Below are 16347 nucleotides of genomic sequence, written 5' to 3'. Positions count from 1 at the left end.
GGAGTTCGACTCTCAGGCGTGATGGAGGATCAGAATCGTATTTCTCCTCCTGGTGAATCTCTGAGTTCAGTCAGTAGCTTATAGGGTTTGTTGTTGTTCTTGTCACAGTGGTGTTTTTAAGGGTCTGTGTTTGTGTTTGCTCAGGTGTGTGGGTCTGATGGAGTGACCTATGCTGACCAGTGCCAGTTGAAGACCATTGCCTGCCGACAGAATAAGGCTATTGCTGTGAGAAACATGGGGCAGTGCTCAGGTGAGATCAGCACTTTTTTCCTTTTTCCTCCGGTCTTTTCCATCGCACAGGGTGTGTCACTGTCGCCACTGAAAGCTGTCTTCGCCTTTCTGCAGAGATCTGTTTATCATATTTATTCTTTGACCTTTTTATTTAACTTGACTGAATGAACTGACTTTTATCCATGGCTGTGATTGCTGGGTAAAATAAACAGAGAAAAGAAACAATGCATTATAAATTTACAGACACAGACACATTTACAGAGAGAGAGAGAGAGAGAGAGTGAGCTGTGGCTCTGAAGGTATCCTGAGAAGGAGAGAGAGTACGGAACCTCAGTACTCGGACAGATCATGAGGTTCATTTCATGTGTGGCTGGGTACAAATTACCAGGAGCAGGCCTCTCAGATACCGGTCCCCTTACTGCCGCACTGCCTGTTACAGCCAAAACCTTGTAGAAGTGTAGAAGAAAATATCTGGCATGAATGTGAGAGTGCACGCTCCTCTGGCATCACACTGGTGTAATAAACTGTGCGGCGGCTCTTGGGTTGTTTCTGCTGGAGTCTGGCAGCATAGTGTTGCATCACATATGGTCCTGTCACCTGCATGGATTTCCTGCATTGGCAATGCTTACTAACATATGGTCAGTGGGGTATAGATGCTTCTGTTTGGACGCTAGTCAGATCTCGCTTCTATCTTTTGCTTCTGTGAGTGTGTGTGTGTGAGTGTGGGAGAGATGCAGAGAGATTTTAAAAACACAGCTTCGAAGTAAGTACATATAGATACGTTTATGTACGTCTGTAGAGATATTTTTTCCCTTCTTTTTCTATTAAAAAAAAAAAATTCATAGCTTGCCTGTCACAAATCAAGCAAGGCATTAAACCTTGATTACAACACGCCTTCCTTTCTGCTTGTCTCATCTGCTATGACTCCGCTCACCCAGACTGTGTGTATACCTGCGTAGCACTGAAACACTCCTAGAGAGAGGCGCCGCTCGGCTTGGTCTGTGATTGACAGGTGTAGCCAAGGAGAAAAATAAATTAATCCCACACGCCAAGGTGGTGTCGCTGCACGATGCCCTAGCAGCTCTCCGAGCCCTGTCCTGCGTGGAGATAGGGAGTTTGTTCAATAAAAGGTCACATGTCTCTCACGGCATGCGGTAATTACTGATCAAATATGAGATGATTACAGCGCAATTAAATGTAAACTCTGTACGAACTCAAAGGGGGGGGGGTAGGAAAATAAATAACGGAATTCAGAGTAAGCAAATTGGATTTTAAATAAGTGGCATACAATTGCATGCAGCATGCCAGCCAAATTAAGAGGGGTGTGCCAATCTCTCTGTGCAGCTGCTTCATTTCTCGCATGTTGCAGCCTATCCTGTCACATCTTACCAGCCGTCCTGTCCCCTTATGATAGTACCTGTCATGAAAGCAGTTGTCCGAGAAAAAAAGAGAGTAGGGAGAGTATACAGGGCAGGGAAATAATCAACGATGCAGCAAATGTAATTAAAAAAAAAGTAAAAGATTTGATTTGTTCAGATATGCTTCACTGGGAGATGTTATAAATAATTTACCTGGTATATGCCTTGATTTTACTTTTTTTCCACCACATTCCAACTGCGTCACTTGTTAGGTTATTCCAGTTACCCTATCAAGCACAGATTAGTATTTTAATTAAAAACTGTTTTGCATTTAATGAGGAGCAATAAATAAAACATGAAAACAGCGGTGTGTATGGGAGGCATTCTGATTCTGCCTTCTCAGGTGAATCAGCCTCACTCTGGGGCTGACTGATCCGTACAGTTTGAAGCGGTCGTAGGTGTTCACCACCGTATTTGAAGTCCTTCTAAACTCCCACCTGGAATCCGAACAGTCACTTCTTGAATAAGAAGAAAACATGAAAAACAGTCCAAAAATCAACTGATACCTGTTTGCGGAGGCTATTTGTGCTTGAATTGTCAGCATGAATACATCCTCAAGAGACACATCATTCTCATGGGTGCAGTATAGATATTTATAATATAGATAGCCCTGTCGTTGTTGCACATGATTATGATGGCTTTACATTAGGCCATGGTGACCGATGTCTTCAGTAATCTACGATTGCAATGCCACTACACTCATCAGTAGCTTCATCTGTAACTGTGGAGGTTCTCCATTTAAATCTGTGTTCAAACTGTGCAATCCCATTGTGACTGGACATTGACCATCCCGCCAACTGCGTCAATTCCTAACCAACTCAGTCAGGGCTTCCCATTTGTAGGTTTCAACAGGAAGTCGCCGTCCAGTGTCTCGTATGGAATTTGTCTCGCTGATGAGCGGACGGACCTGGGAATCAAGGCCGGGTTAAATGTCTCCTGTCTCAGGCGTATGCATCTATACCACAGTGCTTAACAGCTGTATTTAGAGACGTGTGTTGTATGCTTACCGCAGCCCCAGTGCAGTTTGATCTAAAGCTCAGTTTGTGTCCTAATAATATCAATCATTTATAACTGGAAGGGTTTTATAGCTGTTTGTTAAAGTTTCCCTGCAGGAGCTTGGAAAAAGAGAGAAGAGGGAGAAAATAAATAAAGTACAAAATAAGACTAAACTACTTCTGAAATGTCTAAACTGCTGTGGATTCAAACCTCAAGTTGGGATTTTCTTTTGCATATGTGTGTGTGCGTGTGCATGTGTGTGTGTAAGATGAGAGGAAAAGGAGAACAGCATCAAGAAAGAAGAAGCATTGCCATTTTTGTGCTTACCCATCATTTCATTCCTGCTTTCTCCAGAAACCATCACAATTCCCGGGCAGATCTTCAGCCCCAGCCCAAACCCCACCCCAACCTCCCTCTTCAGCCCCTCCACCACCCACAGCAAAGCCACCACGCCGCGCCGGAGCAAGCCCATCACTCCGGTGGAGGAGACGCAGCCTATCTTCGTAGAAGCCCTACCGCCCCCACCCACCCCAAAGACCGAGGGGAGGCACCCTCCGACCACCCAGCGCCCCAGCACCACCTACAGGTCCCCCCACACGGCCAGGGTCCCTCACACCCCTGCCCGGCCCACATCCCCCATCCCCAGCACGGCCCCCGCTCCCACCCCGTCCTCCTCTTCATCCTCCTCCTCTTCACCTCTCCCCTTCGAGGACTCGGGCAGTGGGGAGCCCAGTGGAGATGATGATTCTGAGGGTAGCGCCTCGCCAGAAGCTAGCGGGGACGAATCTCCGGGTAATTGTGCACTTCGAATACATTCCAGCTCCGAATTGGTATTTAGACATGGGCTTGAAGAAAGGGCAAAACTACAAACAAAACCAGACTAAATGCCACTTACTGCCACCAAACGTGTTGTAAGAACATAAGAAACATGACAAACGAGAAGGAGCCAGTCCAGGAACCCGGCAGCAGACAGAACCCAACAGACTTGTCTAATTTGTCAACCTGTTTCATGTTTTATGGGTCGCAGTGAGTGGAAATTTAGTTTTTGGCTTGATTTCATATTGCTGTAATCAAAAGGTACAAGTGGATTAACATCTCAAGCTCACTCAAGCTTTCCATTAAAAAAGTGCTGTGCTATCATTATTATTATTAAGATTATTATTATCATTACTTAAACATTTTTAAACTTCTAGTAGGATTTAAGATCTATTTCTTATCGTCTAGTACAGAGGAAAAAGCATGAATCACAGTTTGAAGGTGGGAAGATACATAAAAGAACTCAATTTCTTCTTCAAATTGATTGACTTTTTACAACACCATATAAAAACCCAAACGCCAGCGCTCAGACCACGAGAGGTGGGTTGGTGATCCCTGAGTGTTTACAGCCGAGACCGTTAAGCGCGGGGCATGGATCGGCAGGTCCTTTATGCTGTAGCTGTCGTTGAGGTCACCTTTGGTAGGAGTGAAAAACCCCAAAGGGAAAATAACATATTTCATCAGCTGCAGTATCTGGAGCAGTAAAATTGAAAGTCTGAAGAAAAAGAACAAGAAAACACTGTAATCTTCAGAACAAAGTTTGTTTATTTTTAGAAAGATTTTGATTTCTCCGAAGTTTATTACAATGGTTAGTGGTAGTAGTATCTTTATTAATATAGGTTAAAGTGGTTGCATAATTAAACATCATCAACATTATTGTAATAGAAGTAGAAAGTGAATTAATAATAATAACAATAATAATATGGCAGTTGCTCTTTTAATCTCCCATGGCTGTTTGAAATGAGTTTAGTGCATCCTTGACTTTATGAGCCAATTTCCACAATGAAAATATATGCATTTCGTGTGTGTGGTGGGGGAGTGAGGCGGGTTTTATGAAAATACACCAGACTGCTTCATGCAGGCCTCGTGTTTCCGGGCTGGTCATATCTTATTGGGTTGCTGGGTACCGTCTGAATCCCCCATCAGGACACTGGCTTCCCAGGCTATAACCTGACAGATGCAGTCCTGCTGTGTTTTACTACCCTCTCGTACAATCTGTAGCTGCAGGGTTAACCGATGCACAGTGGCGCACTCGCTTCTTTGCCAGAGTAATTTTCCACATCCTGCACTTTTTTGGGGGACCCGGGGTCAGAGCGTCCTTGAAGAAGCCCTCTGATATGTTTATAGCTTGTTTAGTTTGCCTGTCATCTCGTATATTTATATATTTTATTTTTATCGTCCTCTTTAATTTCCCGTGCATCGTAAGTCAACCTCAGCTCATAAACATTTGTCAAGACAAGATCCCTGAAGCCAATAGTTGACAATATCGCAGATTATTGCTGGAGTGGAAGATACACACTTTAGAATAATGTACTGAATTAAACACATATACTGTAAATCAAGGTATGTATTTATATGTGTAGTATATACACACATATAGATATTGCACACTAATTTACAGATCACAAACACACATTTTTACTTTGCGGATGAAAATCTGATGATGCTGCTCAGAAGTTTGAAAACTTTTTGATTTGTCTTTTGAATATGAAGTAGGAATAAAGTCCACTTCAGGCAACCTAGCGCCCCAGTATTTTATTTTTATTTGACGCCAAATGAATGAATTAAACAAACAACAAAAACACATGAGTTGGCAAATTCAGAGTTTGTGGCATTGCTCCCCCTGCTGCAGAGTCAGACTAAACCTAAATTGAGTTGTCTGACTTGACATGTAGAGCCCCATATTTGATGGTGATTTTTTTTTTCTTCTAGTGTTTTTCCCAGTGAAGAGGAAGAAAGAATCCACCACCCAATATGGGTTTGTTATGTGCGACAGGGCGTGGGAGGAAGTCAGCTTTTAATCGCTGGATTTGAATTCGAAGTAGACCTCCAAATAACCCTCTGTGTTTCTCTCACTCTCCTTCTGTCTCTTTCTCGGTCTCTCTCTCTGCCCCTGTCAGAGCTCACCACCACTGCTCCGCCTCCTCCGGCCCCTGAGGACAGGTCTTCCTGTGACAACTCGGCCTTCGGGTGCTGTCCAGATGGCAGGACAGCGGCCAGTGACTCCGATGGCTCCAACTGTCCACGTAAGTGTGTCCACCACCCACCAACTCCCTCACCTGGCTGCATAACAAAGAAACTGAAATATTTATAGTTCGGGATTTAGTAGATCTGGGCATGCCAAAAGTCCAACTAGAGGAAAGCAGAGTGTTAACAAAGAATAATAATAATAATCCATAATCTTTCTTGGGACCTAAGCAAGTCTTCCCATTGTTTACCTGTGTGTTTGTCTGTCTGTGTGTTTGTTGTGCTATTTCCTGTTCAATTATCTTTTTGTTTCCCGAGAGAGAGTGAGACAGAGTTGTAGCTAAGACTGTTTAGAAGTGATTGAATCCCTGTCGTGAAATCACCTTTGGTTTGAGGGGACGGTAGAGCGTTTGCAAAGACAGGCGCCTCTCACAGCTGGCGGCTTTGGCATCTGAACAGAGCAGTTGCACAGAGCACACTGATATTGGGTCACAGATACCTTCTGTAGAGCACTCTGTAGGACGCCCAAATGGATCTGTGGAAAATCTGATGAAGAGTGTTGAGAGTGTGCACGGCCGATGTGCATACCTCCGCACCCCCGTGCACAGCAAACATGCCGAGGTCTCTGTACAGGAAACAAAATCCCTTCAAGCCTCTGAAATCAGAAAGCGGAGGTGTAAAGCTGTCTGAATGTACTGGGCTGGTGTTTTATTATATCTATTATATTATATTATATCTATTAAAATATGTTGTTTTTTCCCAGCATCTGCAAGGGCTATTCTTGCCTTAGGACTATAAATAGAAGTATTCAGTACATCCATATATATGTTTATACGTTGTCCCGTCAGTGCGTCCCAGTGCTCTGTCACTTGGATGTTTGAATTCAATGACAAGATATCCTGTAAGCGCTGAAGGTATCCCTGTAAACCCAGTGTTATGAAATTTGAAAAGACAGTATTTGGTAAAAGACGGGCCTCATTCCCTTATCTGTCACTGTCACTATTGTTTTAATAACCTCCACAGAAGCACTGCCAGTGTCTTTCGCATTTACTTCCCTCCAGAAGATTTCTACTCTTGTGAATTCAAACCACTGATTCTTATCTCTAGTAAATTTTTTGAGTGATTGCCTTTGTGTGTGTGGCGTGTGCTCACGTGTGCCTTTTTCTGTTTTCCTTTGTACTCCGTGGAAAATGCTTTTCTGTCTCTTTTTATTTTTTTATATCAAATTCTAAGCCAGATGCGTGAAGAAGAAGTAAAAAAATCCTTGTCATGCAATTTATAGAGCTCTCTGTCATCCTTTCAATCAGCAGATTAGGAAACAATTACCTGTATCTTTCAAGATAATCGTACAAGTGTGCTACCACAGAAAAGAGGAGTTGAAGCGCTGGAGTTTGATTGATGCAGGCAGTGTATTCTGCGTTTTATGGGATGTGTGCATTCAAGAGTTTGGCTCAGTCCTCCTTTGTCCCTGTTAGCGCTGTGTGCAATTTTCCCACCAGGTCTTAATGACTTGCAGTAAGATATAAGGGCAGTGGGCCGCACTGTAGGGTGCTGAGGTCTAACACAGAGGCTGTGTCATGAATAGTGTCGGGTCAAAAAGAGGACTGGCAAGCAGACTGGAGCAGGCATTGTTAATCAAGAACAATCTTCTTTCTTCTCCTCCTCTGCTAACGCCTGCGTGTTTTGTTTGGTCTGGCCCCGTGTGTGCGTGTCTGGCCCTGTGTGCACATGTTGGTCCTGTGTGTTTGTCTTGTTCTTGTGTGTCTTTGTGCCTGGTGAATTACTACAGTCCTGTGGGTGTCAATGTGTGTCCTCTGTGGTCACTAACACGTTTCTCTCTACTTAGTTCACCATGGTCCTCCCAGCTCACGGGAACCGTGGGACGCTCGGCAGGGTAAACTCCAACCTGTCATTTCACAGCAGCGGCTCTCGTTTCCACATTCCACTTGCAGCCCCAACTTCACCCAACCTCTTCACCCCCCACCACACCACACCATGGACAAAAAACAAAACAAACGAATCACTAATGACAGCTCTGCTTTCATCACACTAACCTCCAGACTGGCACTACCTTCAGGGTCAGGGTTTGCGTTTGTGGTTTTGGTTCCTCCTATGGGGGGTGTTCAGAGATCTGCCCAGTTCCAGCTGTTCACGCAAGCCTGTGTTTTCTTTTTTCCTGGTTGTTCTAGCAACCATGAAGTTCAGCGGCTTCCTGCACCTGGAAGAGGTCGAAGGTCAGGAGGTGTTCTACACACCGGAGATGGAGGACCCCAAGTCGGAGCTGTTTGGCGAAACAGCGAGGAGCATCGAGAGTGCGGTGAGTAGCCACACAAGTTCTCCCCTCCCAGAGTAGTGATGTAACATGGCTTTTGTGTAGTGCAGGACAGTGTAGGTCAGTGTAGTGAGGTGCCATGTGCTGTAATCGGAGCTCTGATTGCAAACACCACAGTGGCACCACGATTAGATATTCACAAGTATCCCTGCGAAAAATGGCCCTGCCTCGGGCCTGGGAGGGCCGTCGGGAAGCTGGCCCCCACCTCCAGACCAGTTCTTTATTTTCTTCTCCACAGTATTCAGATCAGGGAGGGCCTTCACAGGCAGGGCTGGTATTCTGCTCACGTCTGAACTTAGGTGTGGACATACAGATGTGTATTGCTGTTCAGAGCCTCCTTTTGCTTCGTGACTGAATACACAAAAAAGAAAATCTCAAGTGGCTTATTACACTGGACATTCCTACTACACATTCAGAGACATTCAGAGAAAAAACATGATTAGCTATTTCTCCTTTTTATTTATTTATTTATTTATTTATTTATTGCCTCCAGTGTACTACCCCTATTGTTTTATTGTGCAGGAGCAGAAAAATCTATAAATCTGTGAACAGTTGACTCAAAATAACAGAGTTTCGCAATCAAGGATTTTTATTTTTTGTATTTATTTTTCACATTTCCTTCATATTTCAAGGTTTACAATCCGTATGCTTCACTGTGGGCCAGCAGCACAACATGGAGGTTTTTAAATACCAGTTTCAGGCGGCCTTGATTGCTTGACCTATACTTTATTTATTTTTTTCTCCCGTCTGTGTGTGTTTGAATTAATAGGGAATAAAACCCGAAGGTCCGAGTAATAATTATACTTTCAAATCAGAATCTCAGCGGCTCTGTGCTGGCTCTGGAGATGGTGTCAGTGCCTTCCAGGGCTCTTTAAATTAGGGCAAGCTTGAACAAAATGCCACATGTGCTAAGCCTACCAGAGCCCTCTGCATCAAAAGATAAGCAGCTGACCCCCCCCACACACAATCCTTTGTTTTATTTTCTATTCTCTCTCTTTTTTCCTTTGCCCGATAGACTGAAAATAAACATCACTGAAGGCCCTGTCCGGTGTCTGGGTCACTCTGAGCTTCTGGCCTTACTTTAAACCTTGTTTGCCCCCCTCTCCCTGTCTGTCTCTCATTTGACTGCACTGAGGGGGACCTTTGGAGAGTTCACTAATTCTTTGCTTGCTTAATTTGACCCCTCACCCCATTATCTCTGGTGATCTTGCCTTCACCTTGGAAGGAAGTGTGGCAAGTGAAAAGGCCAAAGTGGCAGATCACCCCTGCCAAGGTAATCGGTGGGGGAGTCTCCTTCCTCCTCCCCCTCTCCAACGGGGATTTGGTGACAATAGAGGTTACTCACAAGGAGCATGCTGGGAAAGGGGGGTTGATCTGCGCATGAAGAATCTCAGGGGACTTTGAATACATTAAATGCACTGGGCGTCACGATGAAGAGTAGTGCTCCATTGCTTTTCAAGGAGAGGCTGTGGAATAGGGATGGGGGGGCAGACGAGGAGAGAGGGGGTGTGTTTTCTGTGTAACTGCCGCGCTGTCAACAGAGGGAGTCGAGAGGAACGGCAAACACACACACGTCAGAGCTGTAGTTTTGAGTGTCAACCCGGCATTTATAATCCAAGCACGTCCCAGGAACACAGAAAACAAACAACACACACCGGGCCAAATCTGATAGGGTAATCCGAGGGCTTTGGTCTGCATGTCCTGGACTCCTCAACTCAAAGGGTTTCTGGAGTCTTCACACACACAAAAAAGAAAAAACTTAGGTGATGCTTGCAGGGAAAGACTTTTTTTTTTAAAGCTCATTTGTCAAATGTAATTATTGGCTCTGATAGTTCTATTGAAGTGAGTGTCCGATCTGGAAAGCAGCAGGAGTCGGGAGACATAATTACAGCTTTCAAAAACAAAAAAGGAGGATTATACTATTACCTAATGCTTTTAAATTACCATTAGGCATTAGTAATAATTAACATAATTAGTTAACAGCCCCCGCACCTATTGTCATTGCAACACACCAGGTGCCAGTTCTGTGTTTTAAATACCTTCTTCTTCTTCATATCTGTGAAAATTTTGCTGGCTGGTGCCAGTACTTCAGACCTCCACTTTTGTCATTCAAGCTAAATTGTATTTTTGTTCTTTGTTGTGTAGTTGAACGACTTGTTCAGGCGGTCTGACGTACAGAAAGATTTCAAGAGTGTCCAAGTGAGAAGACTGGCTCCCAGCAACTCTATCCTGGCCTTCGTGGAGGCGCATTTCGACCCGGGTGAGTGAGAGTTTATCACAGGGTTTCACAGATGGGTCTTTGCTGGAATTTTCTTTTACTTTTTGGGTCCAACATATCTTTAAAGGAAAAGGGCAAATAATAATTTAATTTAATGTTTCTTTTGTGGTGGCTTCTGATATCGGCACTTTTAAATGCTAACAAAATGTTGCTGTGGAGAAAAAGCTAAAATCTAAAAACAAGGTTATCCTGGGGGGGGGGGGCGTGTAACTCTCAGGCGGTGAGTCATTCTAGGTGCAGTGAACTCCTTGACAGGTGAGTCATTCTGTAAGTGTTCCTGTCTCTTTGCCCACAGACACCTCTGCCTCAGAAAGGGCAGGGGGCTCTTGGGGATGTGTCCATTGCTGGTCTGTCAGTGCCCTGGGGGGCTCCAGTCAGCGTACTTCATACTGAGCTTAGAAGACTGCAGCATCATTGCAGTGGATCCCTCCATATTGTGACATCCCGTATAACATAGGCAATGGCAAGATGAATGCAGAAAAGATTGTACTCAGTAGTGACAGAAGAACCCCCCCCCCAGTATACAAACAATATTGAAATTGAAATCTAGCCGTGGGCTCGTTGTTTAAGCCACGGCACTGTGTTTGCGCAGCTTTCAGGAGTGCCATCTGAGCTGCAGTAGTCGTTTATGAAATTTGCCCAGGTAACAAGTTGCACTTTAGACAAATAAAAAGGCAAAAAAAAGAGAGAGAGATCGGTTTAATAACATTGAGAGTGAACAGCTTTTTGACATTCACTATAAAGCTTTTCAGAGGCATTCTGAGCAACACATAAAACTCTCGCTGCATTTGCCTTAATTGGTACCATTGAATGTTTTTGCAAAGAAGCCTGTTGTAAAAGCAGTCCTCGATGGCTAATAACCTCCCCATCTGCAGAGACATAAAGAGACTCCCATACTCAGATCATATCAAGAAGTGCAGCCCTTAATGTGTATGGAAAAAAACAGGAAGCACAGTTATTTTATTGCACGAACAGATCATTTGAAAATGCTGTCTCCCATGGAGTGCCATCAGCATGATTGGTTATTTCTTATTCTTTTACATCCCTTCCCCACGTACAGCACGGGTTTATTACCCCCTGCTGTCAGGGTACACTTAATCTATTGAAGAGAATTACACTCAATTTGCCATTAGGTTTCCCATAAGATGCCAAAGCACGACTTCTAACAGGAGGGACAACCAAGCTCAACCTGCATCATATACAAATGACACAGGGTGCTCTGCTTAGTCATGTCATCTCACTGTGAAACTGTTTTGTGTGTGCTTGTTTGTTTGTTTTTTATCCTAGACACCAGATACACAGTGGAGGATGTGGAAAATGCCCTTCTCAAACAGCTGAGGGTTTCCAAGAAGAAGGCGATATCGGTCAAGAAGCCAGAATTGGATAACATCAGATTCAATAACTTTGGTAATTTACATCGAATCCTACTGTGTATAACTGTGCATTTCAAACCCCAGTGAACTACTAAAACTGATACATTTAAAGTCTGATGCAATCTTTGGGTAAATATAACTGTTTAAAGCATGGCCAGCAGAAGCCCGGTGTCCCACTGACCTTGGCTTTGGAGGCGGGAGCTTTAGCAGTAAATCCCTGATCACAGTTTGCTTCGGTGGCTCGCTCTGATTGGTGGTACATGGCTGCTGCACAGCTGTCCCTGCCACCCAACATCTGTGTCTCACTCCCTGCAGGTCTGTCCACGCTTCCCTACTTCACGACCACCACCACCACCACCACGGCAGCAGTCACTGTGCCGACCACCACCACCACCCTCCCGCCCACGGTCTCGTTGACGACAAGACGGCCGGGAACCACACCCAGATCCACCACCCGACGGCCCTACAGCCGGAAGACCACCGCGGCTGCCCCCGTGGCCACGCCCCGCCCGCCCACCACCACCTCCTCCACCCTGCCTCCAACCTCCACCACCACCGCCAGAGCTAGACCACCCCCCCATCCCAAAAAACTGCATAAGCCCTGTGACTCCCACCCCTGCATCCACGGGGGGACCTGCGAGGACGATGGCAAGGACTTCACCTGCATCTGCCCCGCTGGGAGAGGGGGCGCCGTTTGTGAAAAAGGTGAGTGCGATTAACAACACAACTCTCTCTCTCTCTCTCTCTCTCTCTCCCCTGCCTCAACCAGATCAAACCAGATCGCAAATTGCAAACTTGTGCCCAGGCTGTGCTTTTATTTTGTACCAGAGAATACTTACTACTACTTGAAAATGTACTGTCTTTATCTATCTCTCTCTCTCTCTCTCTCTCTCTCTCTCTCTCCCCCAATACAAATTCAAGTAAACAGTGACATGCTTTCACAACATGAAGATGTGTGATCTAAACAGTTGCCTACACTTGTAACACCAGTGTGGAGGGCGGCACTGTGCCACTCTGAGCATGTTGGCAGTCCTGAAGGATTTCGAGGGCTATTTAAACCTTCAGTGTGTTTAAGAGCTTCCCAAAAAATAAGGGTTCAACTGGTCCAGTTCAAAACCTGATCTTGAATCATGAGAGTCTTGAGTTTTTTTTAGTTTTATGTCAGAGAAGTTATCATCAATTTAAAGGGAAAATAATGACATCTCGCAAAACATATATATATATTTTTCCTATTTGTAACTTGTACTTCCTATTTCTTTGAAGAAAACAGTACTTGCTTTCTTTTTTGGGTGAAGGCATCACGTGTACGTCCTCACATCAAGATCGCGAAAGTGTTCCCCTCAACGAGACCCATTTTCCTCTTGGTGAAAGTTTACCTCCGCTCAGCCGGGCCTTCGTTAGTCAGGGCTATCGTTAGAAACAGGATCAAACCGGCATTCTCTGGAGAACGATTTCAGAGCTTTCCAGAGGAGGCTTTTAAACGGAGGCAAACGACAAATTGTTTAAGTGCTCTTCAGAAATGTGCATTACAGACAGGGCAGATCCGTGTACTCACTCCTGGGGCTTTTCTGGGTGACGCACGCAAACCGCACACATGTACCCATGAAATACATTTAGAAAAGCAGAGACATAGAGACACCTTATCAATGTCTGAACATGAGGGAGAAGGCAGGACGGCAGGTCATGCAGTGTCACTCATTTGCCAAGATAAGTATTTAAATCAAAGAGACCAGGTCAGGAGAATGTGTTTATACACATTACAATAATAGTTACAATAATCCCCTCGTGATGTCTAGAAGCTTCTTGTTTATTTAAACCTGTCAGCGATACAAGGTTATGATTGACACGCACTCCTTAGCTCTAAAAGACCTTGTCATTCGAGGTGCTGTGTTTACAAGTCCTATTTGTACTTGTTTTACCTCATTTCTACTGGGACATATGTGGTTCGTATTGTATTTTGCACTTATTGCGATTCCCGTGTTTTGTTATGCTTTTGAAAAGTGTTTCTTGTGACAACTAAGAGTGTAAGAGTCCGTAAGAAAGAAAAAAGAATACCAATAATAACAAGAATAATAAATAACAGAGCTGTTTTATTTTCTACTTCTGATGCCATTAAACACTTAAACATGTATATAATATGTGCCCATATGAGGTTTTGATGCATGTCTTTGCTGGAAGAGGACACTCCGTTCCCTGTCAGTGAAGATTCACGTTTCTGTTGGTTTGTTTTATTTTTCCCCTCTTCATCCTGGAAGTCATCAAATACTACATCCCTGCCTTTGGGGGCAAGTCCTACCTGGCCTTCACCACCATGAAGGCCTACCACACTGTGAGAATCGCCATGGAGTTCAGGGCATCCGAGCTCAACGGTGTGCTGCTCTTCAACGGGCAGAACGGCAAGAAGGACTTCATCTCGCTGACTCTGGTGTCGGGCTACGTGGAGCTGCGGTGCGTGTGTGACGGGGGGCAGTCAGGGGTCATGCAGCCGTGTAGATTGTATTGTATGAATTGACTCATGGTTTTGGCTAGTTTGTCTTCGTAAGAGAAAGAGAAGGCATTTGAAAGAGAAGCCAACGTGGGGCTGAAACTGCTCCTCCTCCTGTATCTCTGATTCGGGGGTTTCGCACTTCACAGGTTCAACACCGGTTCCGGCACCGGCACCCTGACCAGTAAGGTGCGGATCGAGCCCGGGAAATGGCACCAGCTGATCGTGACCCGAAACCGGCGCACCGGGATGCTGAGCGTGGACGGGGAATCGCACGTGAACGGGGAGAGCCCCCCCGGCACCGATGGGCTGAACCTCGACACCGACCTGTTCATCGGCGGCGTGCCGGACGAGCTCCAGCAGGAGTGAGTGACAGCAGTTATTACTCTGCTATGTCTTTTATTATTTTTTTCTTCACTCATTTTTTCTCTTCTCTGTTCTCTCTCTCCTTATGTTCACACCCTTCTCCTTCCTCTCTCTTCTCACCCTAATATTTTTTATCTCCCTCTCCTTCTCCTTCTCCTTCTCCGTCTCTTGCTCCTTTTTGTGACTAAGAAATACACTTCCATCTGAAGCACTAATTAATTAAATGCCCCACAACAATAAAAAGTCTAATTAGCCATTAGCACAATTAGCTTGCACGTCGATTCTAATTGTCACCTGCTGATTACTGGTAGTGACAGAAATCCTGTGAAACAAGGTCTTGTTTGTTTTGATTTTGGAGGGAGGGGGGTTATTCCAGCTTAGACTGCAGAAGAAATTTCTTGATAGTCAATGAATTAATCACGTCATAGATGTTTAATTAGTTATATATGGTCTCTGTGCTTATTTTCTGCCAACGCACACCGTGACACAAACTCATTAGCGCCGTGTGGTGTTCCACTGCTCCCTCCCAGCTTTCGGAAAACGGATTGAACATATTTGCGCAATCCGGCCCGGTCTGTCACAGTCTGTGGAGGCAGCCTGCACAGTGTGGTCGAAGTTAGCAGCGCTGTGTGAGCTGGAAGTTATAATTGGGTACTCTCTGTCAACTCCACTTTGTTGCAGGATGCAAGGGGAGTTTAAGCCTGAGCAGACTCCAGTGTTTCTCCCCCAATCGCCTGATCTCTCTCCATTCTGCAGCTCTCAGCAGATATTTATTCCATTCGCTTATGGCATGGTTTCTTAACATCAGTCATCCCTCACCTTCATCAGTCTGGGAGTGGGACCCAACCAGCAAAGCAGACATTTTATTCAGATATCTACAATGCTCTGTTATGCATAAAAAACATGCACTTATGCTCAGTTTGAATATAATAAGCAAGGACACAAGCGTTTTTGTTTTTGTTTTTTTAAACACACACACATATATATATTTATAAACAATTCATGTTGCTGGTTGGATCAGAAACCTGGGGTCTAGTGACTCAAGCGCATTTCAGCTGTGCCTTGTAGACCAATTACCGTATTTAAAATATATTTTTAACATTAAAATTAAATTAAAATATAATAAAACCAGTTAAGTATCTACCGACTTAAGTATTAAATGCAGCAGCTGTTCCTTAAACTAGAATATTGAATCAGTGTGTTAAATGCAACAATCCGGGAGCAATAAAAAGAAGGTGGGAAGCTGAACTGAAAGCAGTGCCTGGCCGCTGGCTCACTGTCTCTCTCTCTCTCTCTCTCTCTCTCTCTCTCTCTCTCTCACCTGCCCGTGCTCTGTCTGCCTACAGCGTGAAGGAGAGGACATCCATCTCTACCGGGCTGCTGGGTTGCATCCGCATGCTGGACGTCAACAACATGGTGTACAACCTGCAGGAGAAGGGCGGGAACGTGCTATACGGCACGGGCGTGGGCGAGTGCGGCAACAACCCCTGCCAGCCCAACCCCTGCAGGAACGGGGCGCTGTGCCAGGTCAAAGAGGCCGAAATGTTCCACTGCAAGTGCATCAATGGGTTCTCAGGTGAGTGCGTCCACTGTCTCTTTCTCTTTTCCCTTCCTCTTCCTCCGTAGGATTTGCAAAGGGAACCAGGTCTTGTCTGTTCACCACATCTCGGTAGAGCCAGAGATCCACAGTGAACTGTTTAATAGAGACCCTCATTTTTTGCTGAATAACTGGATGAAGAATATGCACGTTTCCCAGTTATTCTTTATTGATGAGCTTCATTCCACAAATATCAGGCAAAATCCTGGACACCACGAACACCAGCACCACGAACTTGAGATGATTTCGTGTCATGTCCAAGCCCTTT

General features: G+C 44.9%; 1 protein-coding gene across 3 annotated transcripts in view; it reads left to right on the top strand.

The window, feature by feature from the left end:
* Positions 1-16347, top strand: part of agrn (agrin) — a 203931-nt gene that overhangs the window by 166843 nt on the left and 20741 nt on the right. For all 3 annotated transcript variants that reach the window (XM_066691166.1, XM_066691167.1, XM_066691168.1), the window contains 10 exons: positions 145-250; positions 3000-3437; positions 5582-5707; positions 7838-7965; positions 10126-10240; positions 11546-11665; positions 11947-12336; positions 13887-14079; positions 14266-14481; positions 15829-16058. In XM_066691166.1, coding sequence (XP_066547263.1) covers positions 145-250; positions 3000-3437; positions 5582-5707; positions 7838-7965; positions 10126-10240; positions 11546-11665; positions 11947-12336; positions 13887-14079; positions 14266-14481; positions 15829-16058 — 2062 coding nt within the window. The remainder of the gene's footprint in view (positions 1-144; positions 251-2999; positions 3438-5581; positions 5708-7837; positions 7966-10125; positions 10241-11545; positions 11666-11946; positions 12337-13886; positions 14080-14265; positions 14482-15828; positions 16059-16347) is intronic.

This window comes from Amia ocellicauda, chromosome 18 (assembly GCF_036373705.1).
Source record: "Amia ocellicauda isolate fAmiCal2 chromosome 18, fAmiCal2.hap1, whole genome shotgun sequence".
NCBI classification, from domain to species: Eukaryota; Metazoa; Chordata; class Actinopteri; order Amiiformes; family Amiidae; genus Amia; species Amia ocellicauda.
The sequence above is the reverse complement of the archived record's forward strand: the minus strand, read 5'-3'. Positions and strand labels throughout refer to the sequence as shown.